Below are 26,499 nucleotides of genomic sequence, written 5' to 3' on the forward strand. Positions count from 1 at the left end.
TTATCTGCGGCGGGGTGGGCCGCACGGGGCCCTTCCCCGGGCCCGCCTCGCCCGGGGGCGCAGCCCGCAGGCAGTAAAGGGCCCGCGCGGCCGGGGGAACCACACCACGGGCAGGATGACACCCGGCACAGGCGGGACTCCGGGGCCACACTGCTGCGGGCCGGGCACACTGACCAGGGGCACTAACTCGCCCGCCAGCGGCTCCGCCGGCTCCCGGGCCGGGCACACGGAGCAGCCGCCCGCCGCCTCAGGGCCAACGGCCGCGCCAACGGCCGCGCCAACGGCGCGAGGCGGGCGGAGGGCGACAGGGGCGGGCGCGAGCGCCAGCCAGCCTCTCCCCCACACAACACACACCGGGGAAGCGGAAGTGGCGTCACGCGGCACCGGAAGCCGCTCCGCCTTTCCGGTGCGGCGGCGTGCTCGGGGCGGCCGCGGGAGCCTCCGCCGCCGCCTCTGCCGCCATGAGCGTCCCGGCGTTTATCGACATCACGGAGGAGGATCAGGTCAGCGGCGGCGCGGGGCGGAGGGCGCGCGGGCCGCGGTGCCTCCCGGCGCGGCGGGGCGACCGCCGGTTCTTGGGACGGGACGGGGCTGCCGGGGGAGGGGTGAGTCCTCCCCCGCGCCGCAGCCGTTGGCACCTGGCGGCCGTTGGCGCCTGGCGGCCGTTGGGGCCGTGCGCGGGGCGCCGGGCGGGCGGGCGAGGGGCGGCGGGCGGCCCCCTGCAAGGCGCTCTGAGCCGCCGCGGGCCGCGCCCGGGCCTCGGCGGGCCGCTTCTGCAGCCCTCGGCGGGCCCGAGCGCGGCGAGCGGGGCTTCGCCGACGGCGGTTGTGGTTGCGCCGCAGCCAGCGAGGCTCCGCGCGAATATTTGCAGTATTTGCTGAAGATCTTAGGGTGGGAGTTGAAGAAACTGACTGTAAATGTGTGCTCACAATTTCGTCTTTGAAAATCATCTTTATCTCACTAATATTTTTTCTTTGTCACTCCTCAACAGGACATTTTTAGGAAAAGGAAGCTGGCTCAGATAGTAGCTAGAGCATTATTTATTGCTTTTGCTTTTATTGGCTTCTTGATGTTTGAATTAGTCATGGAAATAGTTCATTTTGTCTTTGAGCTGTTGCTTTGTTCTGTCTTTGAATTTTAGCATTTGTTATTCCTTATGTCTCTTATATACTCAAATTAAGACCTACCAGAAATATATGTTAGAAATATTAGTCTTCAGTCTCATTTTTGCTTGCTCTAGTATCTGCTAAATATTCTTCAAGGGGTTAATCTGAAACATATTCTGGGTAGCAAAGGATCCTAGAGCATTTAGTTATGTCTTATGGTACTGTGTTGGCTTCACACTGGACTTGGTGTAAATTACATCTTGTATTGCTGTGGCATCTGGATCAGAGTTCCTTATGTCAAAAATTGCATGGCCCTATAAAGGTTAACTCTGAAGAGCTGTAGTTCTGCTTTTGAAACCATGGATTGTGAAGTTAGTGCATAGGCCTGTCACTGTGGAAAACGTATCTTCTTACTGTAGATCTAAATCATAACGAGGTAAAGTAGGTCATCGGTATTGGAAGCTGCCTTGTGTAACTTGTGTGAAGACTAAAGGTTCTTCTTTCTCTAAAGTAGTTCTGTGCCCTTCTTTACCTTTTCTGTATAGTACACAACTAAATGGTTTTATTATTTCAACTTAAGTTGTTGAAGGGAATTGAAGTCTTGAAAATAAGAATTCTTAAGAAGAAAACATCTCTGTTGCAAAAACTTATTAAGGCTGCAGTCCTTTGTCCAGCAGTTGTGATGCGTTCCTACAGTGAGAAACCCAAGTTAGGTGATTTATTCAGTCACTAGCCAAATAGCTGTAGCATGCGCTGCGCTTACTTAGGTGGTATTTAAGTCATGTATTAAAATGGGAGAGAGGGACAGTGTGGTAGGGGGTGAGGAGGGCAGGGAAAGAGGAATAACTGCAGAAAGAAATCAGTAAGAAATTAATTTTTCTGGCTTTGCTGTTCACTGTTTGGTTTTAATTTTTTTTTTTTTAAGGCTGCAGAACTTCGAGCTTACTTGAAATCTAAAGGAGCTGAAATCTCTGAAGAGAACTCTGAAGGTGGACTTCATGTTGACTTGGCACAGATTATTGAAGCTTGTGACGTGTGCCTGAAGGAGGACGACAAAGGTTTGCGTCTTTAAGTCTTATCAGTTTTACTAAGCATATTGCCACCATTGATGCTTTCAGATAACTAACTGTTGACAAAATTTAGAGGTATGTTGTATGGTTTGTATATATTAAAAAGGTGCATCTATTTGAAACTGGAAAAACACACATTTCCAGCAGTGCCATGTAAAATATGCCTGTACTCTGCCTCGTCTTCTCCAAACGTTTATTGACTTTTGAAGAAGTCAGAAATAAAGCTGGACTGTGGTCACTATGAGGGTATAGCAAGTTGTATATAAAACGAGTTTCTTTTCTGCAAAAATTTTTACAATAAAGTAAGACTCAATGGATGGCTCACGTCTGTGGTGCACCAAATCAGATAGCAATAAAAATTAAGACTGTACACACCTGTAATGAGATGTTTTAGAACCTAAACATTAATTGATTATATTGTGTTATTACGTGTGTATATTACATTAGAATTTTTGGTAGTTGTTAACTCCTTTTAGAGTTAGGGTTGTAGGTCAGAAGTTTTAGAAGTTTTACACATAAAATAAATAGGAACAACATGTTGTTTGAAAAAATGCAGAGTTTTTCTAAGAACGAACTTTTTTTTTTTTACTTCGTACTGTAAGCAAATCAGCATAAAATAGTAGAAAAGCTTTTTGCTATGTTACATGATGTCCAGTGTCATATATAATATCTTGCTGATACAAAATATCTATAAAGTATTCATAGCAGAAGTGATGTTTCAGCATTAAATAGTTACTGATGATGATTGTTGCTTGTAATTTTAAACAGCTGCATATTTTGTTCTGTGCAGATGTTGAGAGCGTAATGAACAGTGTCGTTTCTTTGCTTCTTATCCTGGAGCCTGACAAACAAGAAGCACTGATTGAAAGCCTGTGTGAGAAATTAGTAAAATTTCGGGAAGGAGAGCGCCCGTCTCTTAGACTGCAGCTGTAAGTATTTTAGGGGGAAAAGTAAGGCTAAGGTATCTTATAAAATAGTCCCTCTTTAAGGAGATACTTTGTGTCTTTCATAAATCAAAGTATAAGGTGCCTATCGAGGATTTGTGTCTGTTGCATAATGCATTTTCCCCCCTTGTTCCTCTTCTTTTTTTTCTATCGTAAAATAGTAGTATCAATATAGTTTCTTTACTCAGGTGCTCTGGACTTAAAATGTTTGTTTTTCAGTTTCTCTGCTATTGTAAAACTGGAAGCTGTTACAATTCATCATGGGCTCAGGATGGTACTAATGAAAGTAGTTTGTGTGCACTAGCACACTTCTTAATGGGAACACTTATTTGTATGCACTCCAGCAAAGTTTTGCTAAACTTCTTTTAACTTAGTTGTTCATCGTTTGTGGTTTAGCCTGAGCAATCTCTTCCATGGCATGGATAAGAATACACCTGTGAGATACACAGTGTACTGCAGCCTTCTTAAAGTGGCTTCATCGTGTGGTGCCATCCAGTACATTCCAACTGAACTTGATCAGGTAATTTGTGTGATGCTTCAAGTTATGGCCTTCATATTAACCATGTTGTGTCTCACTGAATGTTAGTCAGCAGTGATATAGACTGTATCTCCTTGTTATAAATTGCCAGAGCCTAGTGAAATAAAAAAAACCCACAGAATACAAAACTACTTGTCTTATAAAAGTTTTTCTACAGAATCTAAATTAATCTGCTGTTTGTTTTTCTGTCTCTAATGTTGAGCAAAGTTAGATGCATCTGTTTGATTCATGTGACAGTTGTGAAAGGGAGAAGCTTTGATCAGGAATGGAGCATCAAGTTTTTGCTTCTGGAATCAGAGACTTGAAACCATCTGTCCTTATTTAGGAAGTACATGGAGAGCAGAGTTCTGGCTTCTCATGGGAAAACTTCCAGGTTTTACATGAGGAGCTTAGTAGTCAGAAGAGCTCGAGGAGCAATCCCTGTGAAAAATCTTTTGAATCTTTTTCTGCCTTAGAGAAAATGAGAAATATTTTCAGTTTTACTTTAGCTTTTTCCCAATACTTCTTTTTCACTTACATTCTGCATAGGTCCGAAAATGGATTTCTGATTGGAATCTCAGCACAGAGAAAAAGCATACCCTTCTGAGATTGCTGTATGATGTCCTAGTGGACTGCAAAAAGAGGTACACAAAGCCAAATAACTTATTTTAAATAGATGTATTCTAAGCCCTTTGTAGGGAAATATTTATCATAGCCCTTTCTAACTTAATCTGTACTGTTAATTCAATCCAAATATACCTGAATTTCTTTTCTTAAGTTTAACCACCGTCTCCAAGAGTATTAAATTTAACAGTGAATTTTTGAGGGCCCCTGGCTTGTAACTAATAAAACTATTCCTTCCTGTAAATATTAACCATCAAGTATTGTAGCTTTAAGCCAATTTTATTATTTAATTGCACTTTTGACATTTTAGTGCATGGTAGTGCTATCTCTTATTTAACGATGCTGGAAGGCTTATCAATCACAGTTAATAGAATCAGTCTTTTTATGTAAACATTACCTCTAAGACAAAGCTTTCCACTAATCATGGAAATTAATGTCTACAGAGTACCTGCTTAGCCATTTTAAAATATTATCCTGGATCGTAAGAGGAATCTTTGATCTAACAAACTTGGCAGACCAGTCTTCTGGCATGTAAAGTACTCTTGTATGTAATGTAAATTAATCCAAGTCTTAACTGAGAGCGGTGATCAATTTATCTTAAATATATGATGGTGATGCATTATATTCAGTGCATTGGTCAGGGCTGTTGAGATGGGCTAGGTTTCGGCAGTGCTTTTAACATGTGGTTCCACAACAGTTTTGGTCTACCTAAATTGTTGCTGCTGTAGTTTGCTCTGTTGTATCAGAGCAAACTCAAGTTTGCTTGTAGTATCTGTTGCACCTCTCCCTTTGCTCTATTTTCTGAGTCAGTTTTCTAAGTGAGGCAGCATCAGCCACCGAGAGGGTATGGAGAGGACCTCTGCACTGCTGACTTGCACTGGTAGCAGAGCTGCACTCACGTTCTCTACATTTGCATAACCTTGCATTACTGCAGAAGGAAACAGTTTTGCCCTGTATCCCCTGTCCTGTCCCCACTAGCTGGGGACAGTCCTCATGTTTGTGCTGGTACAAGCATTTGTGTAGCTTTGTGGTGACCTTGGGGTAGATGACCTTGCCAAAAAAAAAAGGGTGTGGGGGGGCAAGTGCGGATATGTCATAGTAGGAGGAGAGTTTCTTCTGGCAGGAGAGTTTGTTTCACTGGGCCAGAATAAACTATACCCTGGAAATGCTGTGTAAGCTAAGCAGGATCATTTCTAACTCATTGCAATTTAGGGATGATTAATCCTGGTGGAGTAATAAAGAGTAGTTACTCTGTGAGCTGTAACACTACTGGAAATTATTATTTCTGTTAACATTAAAATGGTTTTACCTTGATAGTACTCTGTAACAGCTTTTCGTTGGTTAAAATCATATCAGGAATGTTAATCAGAGATCTTGTACAGTGCTTTGTTTTAGAAATATTGTGGTCATATGCCGTAATGCTCCTGCTCTCTAAACACTTCTCATCCTGGTGATTTCTTGAGAGCTTTTAGTTAGGTTAATTTCCACACTTAATCAGTGTTTCTTTAACTAGTCTTATCAAATCTATGGATTAAACTTCCAATTTTTGTTATTGGTGTGATACTGAATGCTTTGCTTTGCTACTGAGGTCACTTAGCAGTTGGCCTCCAGAGTTCAAAAAAAAAATGTATTTACTAGTAACAGTTTTTAGGTTAGACATTAAAAACTTTGACAAACTCTGTAAAGATTACTTGTGCACTCAGTGTCCTTACCATCTGTTGCAGTGAGCTTTGCAGTGAAGGGAACAATTTTTCAGAGCGCTAACACTCCTGTACAGGAAAGAGAACAAGAGAGGGCCTAAGCACTTTTGACCTGGTTCACTCTCCTGGATCAGTGGGTACTGTTTGCAGTAGTCTGGGAAACTCAGCAGCGTTCTAGCTTTAGCACTCGGGAATTTTGCTAGATACAACAGTATGGGAAGATGTGTAGGAAATGAAAACTAAATCATAATAATCATAACTCAGTTAACACATTGATTTATAATCAAGGAAAAAGAATACATTGTTTAAAGGAATTGTGTTCTTTTTGATGTTTTAACTTCATTCTGTGTGGCGGAAGAGATTGTTTTCCAGAGATAATAGACTTTCCCCAACAGATAACTTGGCAGTGAACAGGTTGGTAGCTCATGAAAAGTAGATCATGTAGATGCTGGGTATTGCGCTCCTTTTCCTACACTGATAAGTGAAAGCTTGTTTTATCAACTCTTCTCCAGTCAGTTTCTGGTTGAGGCTTCTTCTTCTTGATGATTAAAATAATCTTGTTCTCTTCAAAGAAAGAATGCTATCTTTCCCATGATCAGCTGAAGAAAATTGGTGGTTGCGGCTGGAAAACAGATGGCCACTGGTGGCTTATTTCTGAGAACTGTATTTGGTAGCTGAAGTTTGCAGGAGGATAGTTGCTTTCTCTGTTGCTTGTGCTTTGTAATATAAACATTCTGCAGTAGAGTTTTGTGCCTTGGCTGCTTTAATATTCAACATTTATTTCTAGCTGTATTGGTATGAAATTGCAAGGTAACACAACTTTTCTTTTCCGGTTATAGGTGAAATTCTACAGGTATGCATGGCTTGTATGCTACCGGAGAGTTGTGTTCTGCTGTGAGGCCTTGGATATCATGCCAGGCTCCAGCCTGATCCAGCTTACAGCTGTGTCTCTGCCATTCACTTGGCAGGATTCAGTGGGATTAGTCCTGCCCAAATTTGCATTCAAACAAATCTGGCAAGTCTAGTTATTAATATCTGTGCAGAAAGCTTGGAACATCAGACACTTGCAAAATAATTTCATTTAATTTAAATTGTATTTAATGTAATTTAATGTAGAGGGACTTGATTCCAACATCTTATTAAGTCTCTGAATACTCTGTATTTTTTTCTTCATATTCTCTACCATCACTCTTCCATTCTCATTGACTTTTTATCAAGTTACATGTTAGATTGGTAAATGCAGCCAAAAGTACTTAGGCAAGCCATCTCACTAGAAGCATTTTCACCTTTACAACTTAGGTGAGATGCACATTTAGCAGTGAGCTGTAGTAACATGTTGACATGTATTACTGCTTTAAGTGCCCTAATTTATAATTGTAGTCTGACACAGGTGAAAATGCCTGTCATATTTTCTGAGGCTCACAAGAATTGGGCACAGAAAGTTTGGAAGTAATTCTTTTTAGCACTTTGAAGTTTCCTAGAAATACAAGTGAAAGTTTACACTTTTTCTCTCTCCCTTCCAAAAAGAGGGGGAGAGGGATTGCAAATACTATTTAAAATGAGCAAAATGTATAGTCTGTAATTCTCCCTTCTGAGGGATGAGGCGAAGTGGGGGAGAAAAGTTCTGGAAATCTGTAATAGTTCCGAAATGTGTAAGAACAACTACTGAAAGTTCATTTTAAATACAAACACTTACTTTGTTATGTTGAATACCACGCCAACCGAGCCCATGTGAATGTTTGTCTTGTATTAAACTAATTCTCTGTCTTCAATAGAACATCTAGTACGCTCTGTGCATGAGTATTGGAAACGTTCTGCAAAGCATGTTCATGCTGCCATCATTTCCATTTGGTCCTGTCTTCCTCCCCATGCACACCACCTTATCCAAAGCAAGCATGAAGATAGTATCAGCAAGGACTTTGGTAGACTTTAGGAAGAGAATACAAGACCAATCAAACTCAGAGGCTGGGAATGTTCTCCAGTCCTCAGTGAACTGTTCAGGGAACTTGAGTAGCTGAAGAAAAATCTAATGCCTATCACAGCCTTGTACTTTAATAGACAACAAGAATTCCATGAGAAATGGGAAATGAATTTTTGTATGTATGGATATATGCAGCATATTTAATGCACCTTTCTGCTGAAAATTTTGTAAAAATCATCAACAGCTGCTGGCCTTACTAGTTCTACTAGTAGAGAGAAGTACTTAAAAAAAAAAAATCAGTTAACATGAGCTCTGAGTTAACTGAGAGCTGCTTTGCAGTATCATTGATGAGCTGTTGTTAAAAAGTCATCTGGGTAGACAAGGCCATAGATTTACTCAATTTGCTTTTCTAAGAACTATCTTGACAAACCAATGTTGAGGCTGCTTGCTTTACAGCCGCTTAAGCCAATCTAATTTTCCTGGCTGCGTAACTTCACCAGAAAAATGAGCAGCTTGTCTTGTGAATACTTGAAGAGAGGGAATCTGTGAAGGAAGAAAAGGCAGCTTTTATATAGTCACTTTTCTGACCATAAATATTCTTTAAGATATGCCATTTTGCATTTGAAATAAACTTTGCAGCACTACTTATTCTGCAATGATTAAATCCAGATGCACGTAAGAGCGTTCTAGTGAACCATATAAAGCTGTTCCTAGTCCAGAAAGCTTTTTCCATAACCAGCAGGTAATTTATCAATTTAAGAGAATGAAATGAAGGGTGAAGATAAACATTTTGTAAAACCAGATTTGAAAGAATATATCCATCTAATTTGTTCTCTCCATTAGAATTGAAATGGATCATTTGCATCTTTTCAAGTATAATTTAATTTGTCCTATAACATCGTAAGGGACTTATTTGAACTATTTTTTTCAACAATCCTGAAGTAACTTTATTTTTCTTATATAGTGACACTGCAGCAAAAGTAATGGTGGAACTATTGGGAAGTTACACAGAGGACAATGCTTCCCAGGCTAGAGTTGATGCTCACAGGTAATGCTGACTTCTTGGATTTTTTTAAAAGTAGCTTTTACTAAATTGTTAAATTGTGTAGATCACCTTACCATTAAGAATACTGAATGGCCTGGCAGGCAAGGGCCCTCTGCCATGGCCCTTTTTCTGTAGCATGGCCAGCTTGAGCAAGAGTTTTACATGTGCAATCCACAACATCTGGGGGGGGGGGGTTTAGGCAGTCAGGTTTGCTGCACTGTGCAAGTGCACAGGCATATTTCCGCTTACTGCTGAGAGAGATCAGCCTTAGGCAAAATTGTTTACATCAACTATGCAATCAAAAATTGCATTAGTATCCTTTGTTTCAGATTTTAACTGATTTATTTTTTGTTTCTGATTCTCAGATTTTAAGTGTTCTTTTCAAATAGCACTTTCTAGTATAATTGCAGTAAGCAAGTAATAAGAAATATAAAATGCACAGAAATAAAATCTCTTGATGGATAAGCTAGTAAAACTGAATCTTAACAGGTATTTTTCCGACTGACAAAGATAAGTAAAAGCTGCATTTTCATATTCTGCCTACTATGATTCTTCTTGGGAATTAAATTTTAATAAATCATCTAGTTCTGCTGGGTGCACACAAACAAGTTTCCAAGGAACTGGTTTATACTGGAGCATGCAGAAAAATGGGGATGACTCGCTTTAAAAATAGTGTCTGTGCATAAATGAAAATTTCAATGACTAAACTACAGAAATCTGGAGCTTTTTTACATCTGAAACAAAATATTTACATTGGGTTTATCACATTGCTGCATCTACACAGACGGTAGGTTCTCGCAAACTGTAGGTTCTTCTGGGGTGTATGTCAAATGGTAGGGGTCACAGTGTAGGCCACGAGCGCTAGTGTAGCACTCACAATCTTCTGGTGTGCCATTGGACAAATGCTTTCATCTGCAGTGCTAGAAACACTTGAGGACTATTTATAGTCTGGAGCTGTAACTGATAATTTGTAGGTCTTGCAGTTGTTTGGTAGTGGGATTTTTTCTGTTTTGTGTCATATATTCAAGTACAATTAATCTTCCTAAGCAACTTAATTCTATGAAACTTTAGGAGGACAGTAAAAGTACTTCCAGGAATGAAGGCTGGGATGGAAATAAATGCATAGAGAAAATAAATTGGAACCTCTGATCTGTAGTCCTGCTACCTGGCAAATTTCATCAGTGATATTCCACAAATTACTTGCAGCTTTCTTGGGTCTGCTCCCTCTCTACCCGCCCCCCCATAAAACAAAGTTTAAAATTATTTGTACTGTAACGTGCCTTACATTTAAGATTAGTTAAAAACGTGTGGATATTTCCTAGAAAACAAACAACAAATTGAGTTGTATTTACTCATAAAAATGTGAGTTGCTGTAAAAGTAAGTATTTTTCTTTTTTAGATGTATTGTACGAGCGTTGAAGGATCCAAATACTTTTCTCTTTGATCATCTTCTTGCCTTAAAACCAGTCAAATTTTTGGAAGGAGAACTTATTCATGATGTAAGTAAATGATTTTGGCAGAACAGTTTGAGATCTGTAGAGGGCATTGTTTTTTCTTTGTTAGTGTCTTTTGAAATTCATTAAAATAGTGACCTATGTCAGTAATATTGAGCTATAATGTATTAATTTTTTAATGTTTTTAGAATTATAAAAACAAAGTATTATGTGTAAAATTCAAGGTGACTAGATAATAGAATGTTCCCCTGCAGAAAGTTCAGAGATTCTGAGTGAGAAGTCATGCCCTCCGATGCATTTAGGCCAAACTGCCCTTCAGATCGGAGGAAAGGAAGGAAGCTCAACACAGATTGCCTTGAGCTCTTGACAGAAGACAGAAATTTAACTGTTAATGTTTTGGTTTACTTTTTTTTATTCTATACTAAGAGTGGCATTATGTATTTGTCCAGTCTGCAGGAAGGAAAATACGGAAAATGTTTAAACTGTTCTTATATTTGAAATCTTTCCTCTTCTAGCTTTTGACAATTTTTGTAAGTGCTAAACTAGCATCTTATGTCAAGTTTTATCAGAACAATAAAGACTTCATTGACTCACTTGGTAAGTTTTTAAATGATTACATTTCTGACTATTTACATGGCTTAAGATAGGGAACCTCAGAAGTGCTTCAGTTTGAACCTGTATTTGAACCCAAAGATCTGAATAGGATTTTTTTTTTTTTTTGACGATAGATTAGAGTTTGTAGACTCCAAACTCTATAGGTGGTAAATGAACCATCTAAGAATGGTTTGTCTGCCAAGATGAGACGTTTTAGGGGGTCTGAAGAGGGTTTGTGTTTTTCTCCCATTCTTCTGGTTTATACCTTTTTCAGGGGAACATGACACATTGGCCAGATTAGAGATCATAGCTTTCTTAATAGAGTAAGACAGCAGTTTGTATGAAGCTTATTTATTTATTTACTATGATCAATAACTTTAACAGCAAATACTTCTCCTGAACAGGTAGTCTCCTACCACATGATTTTCTAATTCATTTACTGTGCTTTAACTTTTTAGGTGAAAAGGCTGGAGTCAGGTACTACCACAGAATTCACCCATATTTGACATATTTTTCGTAGGCGTAGTTATGTATAGTTGATGTACGCTTCTGATGTAAAGGGTAGCTTCTTATTGCAAACAATTCCTTAAGGTAAATGTGTATCTGAGTGATTGAGGGATGGGTTCATGATGTCTATGGAACTTAGTCTGTCAGCTGTCTTAAGTAATAAATATGGAAATAACTTAAAATGGAAGAAAAAATCATTTATTTTAAATCTTTCTTTTTCTAGTTTAGTTATAAGAGACTTTGAAAATCATGTTATTCAGGAACAAGAATGCTTGCCATGCTTGCCTATGCAATTTTAAGGAAGAGCTGCTGCAGCACGTGTCTTAAGTGTCCCCTGTTTTTTCTTTCTTTGCATCCCAGCCTCAGCAGCTGTCTGCCGGTGTGCTGGGACTGGCTTCTGTTAAACGCAGCTGAATCTTGTCAGCTGCGCACAACAGGACCGGAGGGCACTGCCCATGCTTGCTGTCTACTCACACTGTGTTTCCAGCTCGGTGTTTTAATGAGCACTAACTTAGTCATAATGCGAAGAGAAGGAGATCCCTATATTGCTTATATGCTTAAAACTTACTAAATCGTTCTTTCTGTACGGAGGTAAAGCAGTAAGATGAAGCACGCATTGTGTGTGCGTGCGTGAGTGCTGATGCGTTGGACCCAGCAAGGCACGTTCTGTCCCAGTTAATTTGTTTCATCACATGAAGCAATGTGATGGAATGTTAATGTCAGCACCCTCTTTATTTACACACTGTGGAAAAAAGGAGTAGTAATTAACACTTTGACACTCCCCCGTTCATGTGTAATTGACTGTTTCAAAGGAGCACTGGTTCATAAGCTATTGCATGCATTAAAATTACGTTTTTTATATTGCAGCTTTTTAGGACAGGGGTCAGTGACAATGCAGAAATTGCTCAATGATGCAGATTTTTTTATTACTGCATTAAAGCTTTGACATATTGGTAATGAATAAATGTTTCCATAAAAATCAGATTTTTTTTATAACTTTGATTTTGAAATGACACTTGAACAGTAGCTGAAGCCATAGTTTTATTAAAACAAAACAGAGTTCAGTGCAGTGTTTTAACACATGCACCATTTTGTTTAATAGTATCATATAATTCTGAGAATAATTACCCTCAAAGCCAGCGTTTTGGGTATTAAAATGGTGGAAATTTCAATATGACTTTTTGTGGATAAAATTAACAGTAAGGTTTCAGAGGGTAAGTGTAGCTTTTATCTTACTTATTTTAATACTAGTTCTGTAGACAATATGTTTCTCTTCATTATGAGAGAGTGTTTTTCATTTTTTATTTGTTTTTATATGTTGAAATAGCTTATCTCTTAGTTGCCAATATAAAGTTTTGTTGAAAATGCAGTTATATTTGAGTAAATTTATGGAAGATGAGTTATGCAGATACGTAGCATTCATTATATATCATACTTGCAATGAAGTCAGGATTGTTCCTGCTTTGCCTTCCTTTTTCTGTGCTCTGCATAGTTAACATGTAGTATTGATGTTTCCAATATATCCAATATATGCATAAGCTTAGTAAAACTCTTAAATACCTGTGAAATAGTGTTTTAAAAGGCAGTCTTATTTCTAGTTATCTATTTTCTGACCTGCTTTCTGGTGTACTCAGAAAATTCTGAATGCCTTTGTGCAGTAGCCAAAGTAGAGATATTGAGGCATTCAGAAAATATTCTATATACTATGCTATATTTTTTAAAATGAATATTTTTTAACCATGTGCTAAAGGTTTTTTTTTAGTAACTATTTCTTGGCAAGTATCAGGCTTTAAATTAATGGATATTAATAATGGAATTTCAATGGCAGTCCAGCATCAGCTTTAATTCTAACCTCTTCTGGATCAGGATCAATTAAAAATTAGTCTGCAAAAGCTGTGTGGTGAAGGCTCCTACAGGTGGCATCAGTTTGTTACAATGTGTTGTTTTATTAATGCTGACAACTTAGGCCAGCAGTAGCATTATCTGTGTCAACTGAATCGCCCTAACATGTCCACATTTAATCTGGTATTATCAGCAGTCTTTTTCAGAAAGTTAATCAGCATCTCATTTGCATTTGTTAATTAGGGTTAATGTGTGCTAATTGATTTTTTTTTTTTTGATGCTTGTAGAGTTCCATTAAGCCCAGTTAGGTATAGTTGCTTGTGCTCCTCATTCATATGAGTTATGATGATCACATTTTTGTTGAATCAGTGCCAAATAGAAAGCCTGCATCATAATTATGGCTAATTAACACAACATGATGTTCTGCACTAATGTGCTTTCCTATTAGTGTATGGATGTTATAAATTCCAAACTTAAATATTTACAGAAGCAATGTGAATGTTCATAACATCATTTCAAAACAAAATGATTGGCATTCATTTTAATGAAGTTTCCTGTGAATCTTAGCTTGTTTCCCGTAGGACTTAAGAAATGCTTTGTTCACCTACTTTTGTTTCTTGGGGAGTTTTTTTTTTTTTTTTTTAAGGAAAATGGTATATGATTTAGATGTGCAAGCCCTTGGTTCAGTTCCTTGTGTTGCCAATCATACCATCACATAAAAGATCTAACAAGTTAACAAGTTTTAATCTCTATTCTTGTATTCTGGAAGAACACTTTCTTGTATGCTTAGAGCATGTATGCCAGTGCACCACGTGATGCATAATGTTTTTGTCCTGTGGTGGAAACGTTTACTCAGTGTCACAAATGGATTTGCTTAGGGGAATAAAATCTTATGTTGCTGAATGATTATTGAGACTTGTTTGTTTTAGAGCACAATATGAGTGGTGATGTAGTAGAAAGGCTCTGACATCACCAGACATTTGTTTTCCAATTTTTATTGCATTGCTATACTTCCTGATGATGTAATGGGGTGGGGGGGGGACTACTTGCCCCCTCAATGGGTATTATAGCTGTAAGTGAATAGAAACACCTAAACTCTGTTACAATAATGCTTTTACTGGTTCAACAAAAACTCTGGTCTTGAGTTTTTGGGTTTAGGGCTTTTTATTTTTTTAAGATACTTTTTAACTTTCTTTGACAAATATGTCTTGAAAAATTCATGACTAAACTAAACATTTTAGCAAAACACAAGAAAGATGCAGGAAGAAGAATGGTTTCCTTCAAAGCTGATAAAGCCAGATGGACTCAATATGAAATGAGTTTAAAATTATTAGGAAGTACATATAGGAAAAATATGGAAACCTTTAGACTTATTACATTGTAATTCATATCCATAAACTATCAACACTTTCATACAGGCTTGTTGCATGAACAAAATATGGCAAAAATGAGGCTACTTACTTTCATGGGAATGGCTGTAGAAAATAAAGAAATATCATTTGACACAATGCAACAGGAACTTCAGATTGGAGCTGATGATGTAGAAGCATTTGTTATTGATGGTAAGAACTGTAGTAACATACTTGACACAATGCTAATGAACTATGCTTTTTAGTCTTCTAAGCTTCTGTTAAATATTAAGAAAAAAGTCTTTATTTGCATTGCTATATATGTTCTTAAGATATAGCTGTAAAACTTACACATGCTCAACTGTTGACTTTTTAAAGAGTGTTTTCAGTGACAGGAACTATATTTCAAACAATTCTTTACAGAACTAGTAAGATGTTTGCTAGTTTAATTTGTCATCTGTTTTTGCTTGCTGTCTTTAAAACAGGATGTAATCACAAGGGAGAGGAGTTCATAAAAACTCTACAGGATATTGCTTTAATAGATTGGCACAAAACAATAGGATTCATGCATGACCTTTGTCTTGTTGCATCATTTTGCTTTTCTGCCTACTAGACTGTTAAAACCAACAGTGAAACAACACTAAGTGAACTAGTGTGTTTTATATTTGTACTGATCAAAGTTTAAAGAGGTTTTATACTATTTAATACCTTCCCCCATCTTGAAAATATTGCTCAAAACAGTATTGCTTTTTTTGCAGCTGTAAAGACAAAGATGGTATACTGCAAAATAGATCAGACGCAGAGAAAAGTAGTTGTCAGGTAAGACTTAATTCTTCATAGCATTTTGCAGAACTTAGTATGTTCTAATTATTTCACGTACAGTTGTAGAATATTTTAACTAGAAGGAAGGTATTGTTCCTATCTATTGCCTGTAGTTAAATAGTTGCTATTTATCATAATTTTATTAAAGCTCAGACTGGATGTGATTAGCTTATTTAATGAAAGAGTCCTATTTTCCAGCACATTTCATTTAATGACCTAATAGTGACAAGAATACTAATGACTGCTCTTGCTTTAAATATTTGGGAAGGCTACAGAATTCTGTAACTGGTAAAATATAGCTCTTTATATGGAGAAAATTCCCCTATTATGTGCAATAGTAAAGTAATGCTCTAAAGGAATTACCAGGTAAGCATTACATTTAGTAATCCTCTTCCAATTTTGTTTTACTTCTCTAGTCACAGCACACATCGGACTTTTGGAAAGCAGCAATGGCAGCAATTATATGACACACTAAACACCTGGAAACAAAATTTGAATCAAGTGAAAAACAGTCTCCTCAGTCTCTCAGACACCTAAAAAAAAAAAAAAAAAAGTCTTTTCTACCTAGAAATGTCTCACTCTACATGAAATTTATTCAAACTTTGACAATTTGTGATTGTTTCCAAAATGTACTCAATTGGTTTAAGAAAATTAAATACTCTAAATTGCAACTATCGTGGGAAAATCTCTTCTGATTTTTTTCTTATAACTGGCAATAACAGACAGTGACAATATCGGTTGTGTTTCTTTTGTTGTTGTTACTCAGTTTTACAGATTAAGGATCTTTCTTCGCACAAAGTAGGGGGAGGGAGGGAGAGAGATCAGAAAATGATAGTGCAAGCAATTTTGAAGTGAAAGTTTCCATTAAACCTTAAGGGAGGAAATATGTGAACCAGTTAAAAGTGAAACTTTATGAAGCAGTATCTGCTGCTTTTATCTCTGTAAGTCATACTTGATGATTTATTGTTGAAAGAGGCATTATTTAGATAGAATCTACTACTACAGATACAGTTAAATTATTAAAGTCTGTAGTAAAGGTAAGCAGATTTTCTTGTTTTCCTGCCACCTAGAATAGCTGTAAGTTGTTATAAATGTTTGTAGGAACCATTCTTGTCAAACAGTTGCTGCTGCTTTTGTTTAAAAGCTAAGTGAGCAATTTGACCAAGAATTCAAGTATTTCAGCCAAAACTTTTCAGGAGCAGGAGATTTACTTTTTTCTTTATTTTTATTTAAGAGATTAAAATAATAATTTGAAAACATTTTAACAGGGCAAAAACCATAATAAGTTGAATCTGAGGGCAGAAATATAGAGAACTCATTTTCTTTAGTAGGAATTGTATCCATTGGGGAAAAAAAAAAAAAAAAAAGAACTGTTCTCTGTTAAAGAAGAAAGTACAATACATAGAACAAAGTATTATATAGAAATTACTCTACCAGTCTGATTTACAGAAGTGATTGATCTGGGCTTAAGACACAGTCACACCTGCATTTTCATCTCCTGCCATTGCTGTTTATCAGCTTTCTTCATATTTTCTCTTTCTTGATGAATGAAGTCTTTCCAAATTCAAGAACTTCTCTATTTCTTCTATTTGACTTACTATATTGAAGTTCTGAGTAGAACACCTGTCTACATCTCTGAGTGCACTTTCACTCACTACTGGAGTTAAAGTCATATGTGAAGACTTCTGCTCATGCTTTAAAACATCAAATCCTTCCTTCACCTGACAGAATACAAATTGAGCAGTTGTTAATACAGGTTTAAATTTTCAAATTTTGCTACGCAGTAAACAAACATGAACAGAAGGATAATATGATTTGAAATAGACATTCAACTTAAAGCTAAAGTAAACTTTAATTTATAAAACTTGATAATGCTAAATATATTTTTATAAAAGTGAAGACTTTTGTACAAAAGTTATGATTTAAAAATGTCTGACAACCTTGCACTAGAATGCAGCTCAGCAAAATAAATTGTTTAATTAAACAGTTTAATGTTGCAATTGACATTTCGATTGCTATGCAATCACTTGATTAACAAAACCCAAACTCATGAGGCTTATGGTGTTAACTCCCTCTCTGCTTAGCTTTATTGATTAGAACGTATACACCATTAACTAAAGCAAAGACTACAGTCAGATGATTTTGCCTCTTAAAGATGTTTTTGTTCTTTGAATAGTTTTAATTACTATTTGATAGGTACTTCATATCTTTGCAATCAAACGTGTATGGCAGTACAGTAGTGAAAGTTTTTTGCCTGAATGACAGTCTGCTCTGTTTGACCTCAGCAAAAACATACGTGATCCTACAGTAAGGTCTACTGGAATAAAACTTAGCTTTTTTTTCCTTCTTATGTAGAAGATTACTGATAAAGGATGTAGGTAAGACTAATCAGCCATTAGAAAACTGGCATTTTAGAATTGTGCTAATTATTTTTCATAGAAGAATAACTACATGAAGTACCTTTCAGCATGGTGTCATTGCTTCTGTGCTAAATGCGTGCAAAAAAAAATTACTACTTTTGGGAGAAGCTTGAACTGTCTCAATCTTAGCCCTTGTGTGCAATGTCATGGATTCAGAGTTTCAGTTACTAGTGAGGATTGGTTTGATGCAATTATTTAACAGAAGTTTTGTGTTCCATCTCTCTGGGTTATCTTCTGGTCCTGTTATTTTTGTGTTATTTTTGTTTGGAACAGCAGTGCTGGATTTGACTGCAGGTGGCAAACACCCTGTCTCAGGTGTTTAAACACTACCTCAGCTGTTTTATACTCTTCAGCAGAACTCCACCATTAAAACAGTGATTTAATTTAAGGAGACTGACAGTAGATACTAGTGAAGCAAAGGAGTTCTGCAGCCTGTGTAGTTCTTGGCTGGGAGGTAACAGTTAAGAATATAGCCTGAAGCTATTCATCCTCAAACCAGAGGGACGCTGGGAGCTAATTCTCCCCTGGTAACCTGATGCTGAGCTGGGTGCTGGGCAAGCTCCTGGGGAGGCTTGTGCAGCACCAGCGACCTGCACAAAGTACCTTACACTGAGCCAGCAGCGCAGCTGTGCTTACGCATTCACAACATAACCTCTAATTCTTCGTTGGAGGGCTAGAGTTGTTCTTCCATTGCAGATAGTGAGGGGAGGCCTCCCCTTTCTATTCAATTATTTTTGAATATTAAGTAACTGTGCCCTACCTATTTGGAAACCACACAGTTTTATCAGATCTGCCTTTATTTTATCAAAGGTAAGAATTACTTGTTTTAAAAAAATTGAAGAGTCAAGTTTTGCAGTGAGATAGCATATCCATATCACTAGCTGAGCTGATTATTAGAAATTTTTCTTTCCCTAATACACAAGCATTTCTTGAAGTTTGAAACATGAACAATAAATTTCAAGCAAATTGTTGACTTAGCCTTTTGCATCTGCAACAATTATGGAGATCACACAACCATTATTGAACTGAAGTAACTTCATTTGAGCAATAAAAACTTCTATGCTGTTAATTCCTGTGGCCATATATGTATGTTCTCCCATGTTCTTTTCCAAAGCCTCAAAACAAAATGGATCATACTTCATTGCAGACCACTAGGTAAAATTTTGATTGAATAACGCATTAGACTATCATCTGTGCTCTACTAGTAAGCTTAGAGAAATAATTTTCATTCTCCTCTTTCACATTTGCCCAGAGAGTTTGTCGAGTCTCCCTCTCTGGAGATCTTCAAGGCCCACCTGGATACAACCCTGTCTGACATGCTCTAGGTGACCCTGCTGAGCAGGGAGGTTGGACTAGATGATCTCCAGAGGTCCCTTCCAACCCTACTGATTCTATGATTTGGTATTTCTAGTAAGAGAAAGCCATGCCACTTTACTAGGATTTTATTTGAATACCACAAGCCTTCAGACCTCTTTGAAGAAGTAATTGCAATTAAGTAGAACAACATGTCTTAGTGCCAGCACTGAACAGTGCCAACTTCTGCTAAAGAGGAAAATACAAATGAGCTGAGGATGTTTATGCATCCTGACCTTAGTACTTAGGCATGTACAGACTAATGTTGGGAACCTTTCTTCATATTTTTTACTAGAACTTAGATAGATAAAAAGGTATATGTACTTTATCTTCCCTATCGCTTTTTACAGTGGTGCATTTTGGTTGAATGAGATTATCCACACTGTAGAAGGTTAAGACTGCTCTAAGTTATACATACTAGTGAAAACAACTAAACTGAATGGCAAAAGGGGCTGCTGAGCCTATTTTTTAATCTTCCAACAGCCTTTTCACATCAGTCATAAAAATGACAAATTTGAGGAAAGAAGGTATTAGAGTGACACCAACACAGAGGGAAGAGTGGTCTGCAAAATCCCAGGCTGAGACTTCATAGATCAAGTATTCTGAAAACCATCTAAGGTCAAATCTGCAAGGCACGCTTTTCTTCTGTCATCTCAGCTTTTACTTAGCTTGTACATAAGGAACTTTAACGTGGAGATGATAAAAATATATAACCGCAATCAGATAATGAAATACATCACTTTAACTATTTGTAGATTGTGTCCACTACTTTCCAAAAGCTTAGCTGGGAGGCAGGGAGAGCAAGCAAAGGAGAATGAGCAAAGAGTTCTAACTGATCTCTATGTCCAAGAGAAAAAGCAAAAGAGAGCACTGCAAATACCATCACCACAGTTGTGCTTGGTGAGGTGAAAGTTAACTTCACTATCATTCCCAAGTAGTGTCATGTTAGGAAAGTTGAGTGATTTAACAGCATCAGCCTTTCCTTTTGAATTTTGAAGAATTTGAATGCCCGTGGCATGAGGATAACTGATCAGATCAGTGGAAGTCAGCCGACTTTATCATTTGAAAGCACTGTAAACCCTGACCTCAAACTATATCCTGCGAAGACAGCCCTACCTACCTGAAAAACTCCTCCGGAGCCACTTCTGTAAAGGAAGGTCCATTGCAATTGTAAATTGTTATATCACTCTTTAATACTATGTTTAGCATTACCTCTTAATAAAGGTCAAATTTTTAATAAAAATTGTAGCTGTTCAAATTATAAACAATGTATGACATCCTAACGTAGAACCGAAAACGCAGCATGACTATTGCTAGTGTCATCTGAGTGATGCTGTCTTCAAACAGCAGGTTTCCTTTTAATTCTCTTTTATACACGTTCAGGTAATGTAATTACACTAAGTAATATGATAACTTTTAAAATATAGCATTGCACAGTTGCAGCATAGAATAAACTAAGTGATAGGCTCCAATTCATAAATATGTTGAATTTTTAACCTGTGACAGATTCTTTTAAATAATGTATCCCTATCGAGTAATAAAGGAAACAATGTTCTTATACTTTTTCAAAATACATTTAAAAATTTTTACTCCTATTTTTTCTGTAGGTGATGATTTTTATTAAGGTACAGTGAACTATCTATCTCCCCTCCCAAACAGACTGGTTAGCATCTGTTTGATTCATATGCTGTGACTTTTTCCTGCTGCTTTCTATCAACCTTAATTGTGAAAAATGGTGCCTTGTTGCCCTTTTGATATTATTTTGGAGATTGACTCAGCCTTAAAGTATCCAGATGTGTACAGTTGTACAAATATCTGTGGAATTAGCTCACTGAGGTCTGGTCCGCAATATTTTTAATTGACTTACATGTTCTGTGGGAAAAGAAGAATCATAAAAAGTCTTTGCTGGAGCATTCCATTCTTCACTAGGGTCTCCCTGGGGGTCTTGGTGGATACTACAGATTTTCAAAGTGTTGGCAGCTCTCTTGAAACTGGTAGAACCTGATTGACAAAAAGGAAATGGTAACAACTGCAATTTAGTCTCTAGGCACTAATTGTAAAGTAACTAAATTTCTGGTTTACCTCTGATCTTGAAAAGAAAAAAAACTCCACAAATTATTTTGTTTTAAATCACTATCTGTTGCAGGTTTTTCCCTCTTCATTTTTTTCTTTCACATACTTTTGCATCTATTTTGTCTCTTGAAGATGATTCAGGTTTTCAGTCTGATTAAAAATGTTTAATACTGTTTTTCATAATTAAATTAATTGCAAATTAAATTTGTGATTTATAAAAATATTGTTTTCTGAATATTCTAATTCAATATATATATATTTTTCAAACCATGCCACTTTATCTGTACATAAATAAAATACATAAGTACTGCCAACCTGACATCATATTGCTGGGTGAGTTGTTACAATAAAAAAAGACATTCTAAATACAAAATTATTTAGACAGTTAACTTCTTTTAGATAAGGACTCTTTTTGTAAATGGATGTACCTAATATTTGATTAAATCAGGCAAAACTATCAACCAAAGTTAGAAGGGACAAGTAAGCATATTAACCATAGAATAAGGCCCCAATCCTGCAGTGACTTTATGCAATGTTAGTAGGCTCTACTAAAACCAGTATCAAATTCTTTGCAAAGTCAAAACCTAAGTGTACTTGCAAAATTATTCATAATACAAAAAATAGCTATTATACCACTATACAGATACCTGTCAGTCATTGCTATAATAGTAAAATAATTACCTTCCTATGAAAATAGGTATACTTATCTAATGTTTATGTAGCAGAAAGAATTAATTAAAGAGTACTGTTATTTTCTCCTTTAGGGGAGGGTGACAAGGCAACTGTAGTTTTACTTTGATTAAAAATAAAGTTCTTCAGGAAGATCTTGCCCATTCCTCTGTTAACACATGTTGTGGCTGCTATCTAGAACCATTGTTGTTTTTTAAATAGCAAATTATATTGTGGTTGGACAGTAAAAGGAATTCTTTCAGATAGGCTTACTGAACCCTTTCACCAATTCTCTCTACCTTAGCTAATCCAGAAAGCAATTGGTAATTGAAGGTCTTCCCAGGTCTCCCATACAACTAAAAGTATTTATGCTTCAAAGTATATTTTTTTTCTTTTAAAAGAGATGATGTCCACATGGATTCTGCTCCAGGTTTGGCATCTGCCAAGAATTTGGATGGGAAAAAAAAAAAAAAAAAGGCTCAGACGTTGCAGTGCTGAGTACAGCAATGCTCTAACTCTGGTGCCTTAGCAGTGAGATTTTTCTAACCCCTAAGAACAAGCAAAGGATGCAGAGAAGCTGAAGTCAAAACCTATTTAAATTAGCCAGTACGATGACAGGGAGAGGCAGATCTGGGACCCAACCCAAGATCTTCAGCTGTGAAGCTTTGCCAGAGGTAAAGAGGTCTGGTGACCTATGCTGGTCATCAGGCAACTCATCAGGGGAGTGAGGGTTGTATTCAAATCCTCGCTGGCTGAGCTCTGTCAGGCTTCAGCTAAATTTCTCACCTTTTTTTGAAACTGTTACAAATTACAGACCTTCTCAGCTCCTGTGGGTGAGCCTCTCAGATTCCCTTTCTTGGAATTGCTCTATTTTGCATATATAAAGGTTTCTGATAAGAAGGAGGAAGAACACAAGAACTTCAGATTGTGCTCTGGCTATGCTTAGGGAAAAGATACATGCAGAACATCACATAAGCATGCATTCATTTTCTTGGTGAAGCAGGTATCAAAATTCACATCCTAAGAACCAGTGTACAATCTGAGCTCATGATTCTGCTACTTTGCTGTCACTACTATTGTTTTGGGGATGAAAGCTCATCTGAACCCAAACCTGGAAAAAAACGTGTGTATACAAATATACGTAAGCAAGACCAACTACAGAAACAAAATTACCTGTGAACCTGTATTCCTAACAAACAGCAGAACAATGTAAGGAAGTCAAACTGCAGGTATTCTCTCTCACTCTCATGTGAGAGGTATTCTCTCTCATGTGTTTGTGGCATCAGCCACAAAACTAAGGAACAGCATCCATTCTGCTCTAATTAAAACTCGCTCAAGTGATGAAGCTCAAAAACACCAAAGACATCAACAAAGCCTCAAACAGACACAAACACCCTGTATTGTGGATCTATCTTGAAAGACATTCAAGCATCTGCATTTCCTTTCTTCCAAGAAATCAGGGTCTTCTGGAGAGTACCAGATAAACTGCTTTTCCAAGTTTACAGTACATATGCATTAAGAATAAAATCTGTAGGCAGTCTTTATTCTGAGAAGGGAAAACACAACCTAAACTATTTTGATTGTATCCCCTTACTGAGGTAGAGAAACATATAGAAAGGTGTTGAAGTCACCTTACTGTGGAACTATCAAGAGATTATTTGAGTTTTAAAATGGCACTTTTAGTTAAAAATACAGAGATAATTAGCGGTTTATTGCAAAATAAATCTAAAGTATAATTCTTCCATATTTCAGTAATGATTTAGAAACACATGGAACAAAATTCATATTTACCATTTTGCACATGCAAAATATAATTCAGCAAATAATAGTCACCAAATGCCAACAACAGAAGATGAAAAACACATCTCAGAAGATGAAAAAGCTCTAACAGCCAGGTCTGTTTCCCAGAGCTTCAAAGAATATAAACTTCCCCTTTCACATATTCACCATATTCAGGTAGCTCTAAGCATCCATCTGAATTAAAGATGTACCAAAAAAAGAAAACCCTCAAAAACAAACAGAAAACCTCCACACAAGCAAGCTTTCTCATAAAGCCAATTCAAGGAAGTATCAAAAAGTATCAGTAGATGCTTCTTTGAATTGGCTTTAACGAGAAAGCTTACTCCAATTTTTATGCAAAGTAAATGATTTCCAAAGTAATTTTATGCACTCAGTGATATCTAAAAGGTGCTCAGTACAGTTCAGATCATATGCAGAGCCCTGACAGAATACACTCTACACTGGAGTAGAAATGCCTACAGTTTGTCATTGCAATGCTTTTCTTTTACAAAGGAAAGTAAGACAGAACATTTATTTAATCAGATAATTGAGCAAAAAAAAAAAAAAAAAAAAACTATTTGCATTTACACTCTAAAATAATTTAGATATCTTTCAAGTTTCTATTCTACATAACTAAAACATCAGGTTTTACATTTTCCTCATATTACACTAAACTGCTTACATGTAGAAATTTTGAATTTTGATTTTTTTTCTAAATATATCCAATACATCAAAATATGAAGGATGATCTTCCTTACCTAGTCCCATTTCTTTCCTGACAACACTTCCACTGAGATTTTGATACTGTGTTTTTGAAATAATCTTTCTGTTTTCTGCTGGACCTGGTAGTTTCTCTTTCAAAAGGGAAGGTTCTTGTAAAGCTGAAGTCCACATTGTTTGACTTCTCACTTGATTTACTCTTGAACAAGAACTGAGATCTAAAAAATTTAAGTATACTTGCATTTTCTCATTTTTTTTATTAGAGGCTGAGAGATCAAAGGATGACCTTCCACTTATGTTTACTAAATTTCCAGATGTTCTCATGGGTAAGGGGCATGATTCTTTCAGGTGACCCTCAGCAAACTTACTTCCTGGAACTGTATTATTTAGTGAATCTTTCTTCTCTTTTAACAATGCATTATTTATTGAATTATCATTAACCTCCAAGGAAAGTTCATTTTTGATGGGTTCTATCTGCTTATCATCATTAACTTTTTCAGACGGTGTTAGTTTATCTGTACTGCTTCTGTCTTTTGAGATTTCTTTATGAATGATTATTTCAACATCAGCAGTATTTACTGTAGATATGTTTTCAGCATCCAAAGCGCATGCATTTGTATCACTGCCTGTTTCCTCAGTACTGGCATGTTTGGGTTGGTTGCTTGGCATGTCATTCCCCTTTATGCCTCCATCTGCTTCTGCAGATACACTGGAAGTACCTCTAAGAGGCCTGGTACTGCTCCAGTCCTTTGCGATGTCATCACCGCTCACCTTATCACAAGAAACAGTGGGGAAATTCGCAGCATCAGCTGCAGGAAAAACTACACTCAGTAGAGCATCATTTCTGCTTATAGCTCGGGCATTGTCTTTGTAATTTCTCTCTTCAACATCTACGTGTTTCTGTTTACATAGAAATTTATCTGTACGTAAATCACTCTGATTTAACAAGTTTTTTTCTGTTTCACGTAGTGTGTTATCTACATAATTGTCACTGTCCAGCAAGCTACATTCCTGGTATTCTGCCTGATGATTTTCTTTAGTAGAAGATAGGATGCCACAATTTAATTCCTTAGCTTGATGACTGTCTGTACTTCTCTCAGGCCCACCATTATCCTCACTGCTAAAGACCACTGCAGACTCTTTGTTGGGTGCTTCAGTCGTAAGGACACTTTTAGTGTCTTGTATGGTATTTGTCATTTTGTCAGCGTTAGTACAAGCTGATTCATCTGTAGCATTGCCTAACTCTTGCTTGCTGGAGTTTGTCTCCTGACTTGCATTCTTCTTGTAGACACCTGCTATGTCAATAGTGTCTAAAAATACCTTTCCAATTTCCATGTGGAAAGCTGCCAGTGAATCAGTGCTGTCCTGCAGCTTACATTCTAAACTTGCTTTCTTTTCCTCCAGTGGCATTCCGGGCATTGTCCCTACATTTTCTGCTCCTTTGCACTCAGTGGCATGTATTTCCCAGGCTTGTCCTTGGGTAATTAAATCACTATCTGTGCAGAGGATATTCTTCCTGGAAGAAGACTCCCTTTGCTTTTCTTCATAAGGGTTAGTAACATTAACTTCATCCTTACAAGTGTTTTCAAGAACTTGTAAAACTGTTAAAGTGTGTTCTCTAGTTAGTGATAGATGGCCAGAGGTTTAAAAGAAAGGTTATTTCTACAGTTTAAATTTCCAAAAGACATAATATTATGAACTATGATAGTTAAAATATTTCCCAACTGGTATGTTAGCCTTATTATTGAAAAACATCTTCATTATGAATTTATAACACATACTTAACTCATTATGTATTCCTTTCTACATAAAGCTTAAGTCACTAGTCTAGTACTGCAAGTGCATTTATCTTTCTTTTTGAAAGTAGTATTTGACATATATGTATACATACATTTTTATATATATATATATATAATATATATACACACACACACATATATATATATGGGGCTATGTTCGTACCAAAGAAATAGGCTATGACTTAATGATT

At 37.1% G+C, this 26,499-nt stretch overlaps 2 protein-coding genes across 2 annotated transcripts in view; one reads left to right on the forward strand and one right to left on the reverse strand.

The window, feature by feature from the left end:
• The first annotated feature begins 386 nt into the window (after positions 1-386).
• EIF3M (eukaryotic translation initiation factor 3 subunit M) lies at positions 387-16,166 on the forward strand. The gene is made up of 11 exons (XM_062577121.1): positions 387-503; positions 2,032-2,164; positions 2,967-3,105; positions 3,517-3,640; positions 4,187-4,281; positions 8,847-8,930; positions 10,327-10,426; positions 10,897-10,978; positions 14,743-14,886; positions 15,432-15,492; positions 15,912-16,166. Exons 1-11 carry the CDS (start codon positions 462-464, stop codon positions 16,030-16,032), a joined length of 1,125 nt encoding a protein of 374 aa, XP_062433105.1. The 5' UTR covers positions 387-461; the 3' UTR covers positions 16,033-16,166.
• Positions 16,167-17,009: 843 nt separating this feature from the next.
• Positions 17,010-26,499, reverse strand: part of CCDC73 (coiled-coil domain containing 73) — a 56,322-nt gene continuing 46,832 nt past the window's right edge. The window contains exons 16-18 of the mRNA XM_062576308.1: positions 24,548-26,110; positions 21,136-21,269; positions 17,010-17,216 (exon numbers count right to left, since the gene is read on the reverse strand). Coding sequence (XP_062432292.1) covers positions 17,010-17,216; positions 21,136-21,269; positions 24,548-26,110 — 1,904 coding nt within the window. The remainder of the gene's footprint in view (positions 17,217-21,135; positions 21,270-24,547; positions 26,111-26,499) is intronic.

This window comes from Rhea pennata, chromosome 5 (genome assembly GCF_028389875.1).
Source record: "Rhea pennata isolate bPtePen1 chromosome 5, bPtePen1.pri, whole genome shotgun sequence".
NCBI classification, from domain to species: domain Eukaryota; kingdom Metazoa; phylum Chordata; class Aves; order Rheiformes; family Rheidae; genus Rhea; species Rhea pennata.

Excerpts from the sequence above, each read along its gene's own strand:
- EIF3M (XM_062577121.1), top strand. The coding sequence starts at position 462 with ATGAGCGTCCCGGCGTTTATCGACATCACGGAGGAGGATCAG. Across the intron at positions 2,165-2,966 it reads CCTGAAGGAGGACGACAAAG|ATGTTGAGAGCGTAATGAAC; the intron begins GTTTGCGTCTTT and ends TGTTCTGTGCAG. Across the intron at positions 10,979-14,742 it reads AGACTTCATTGACTCACTTG|GCTTGTTGCATGAACAAAAT; the intron begins GTAAGTTTTTAA and ends ACTTTCATACAG.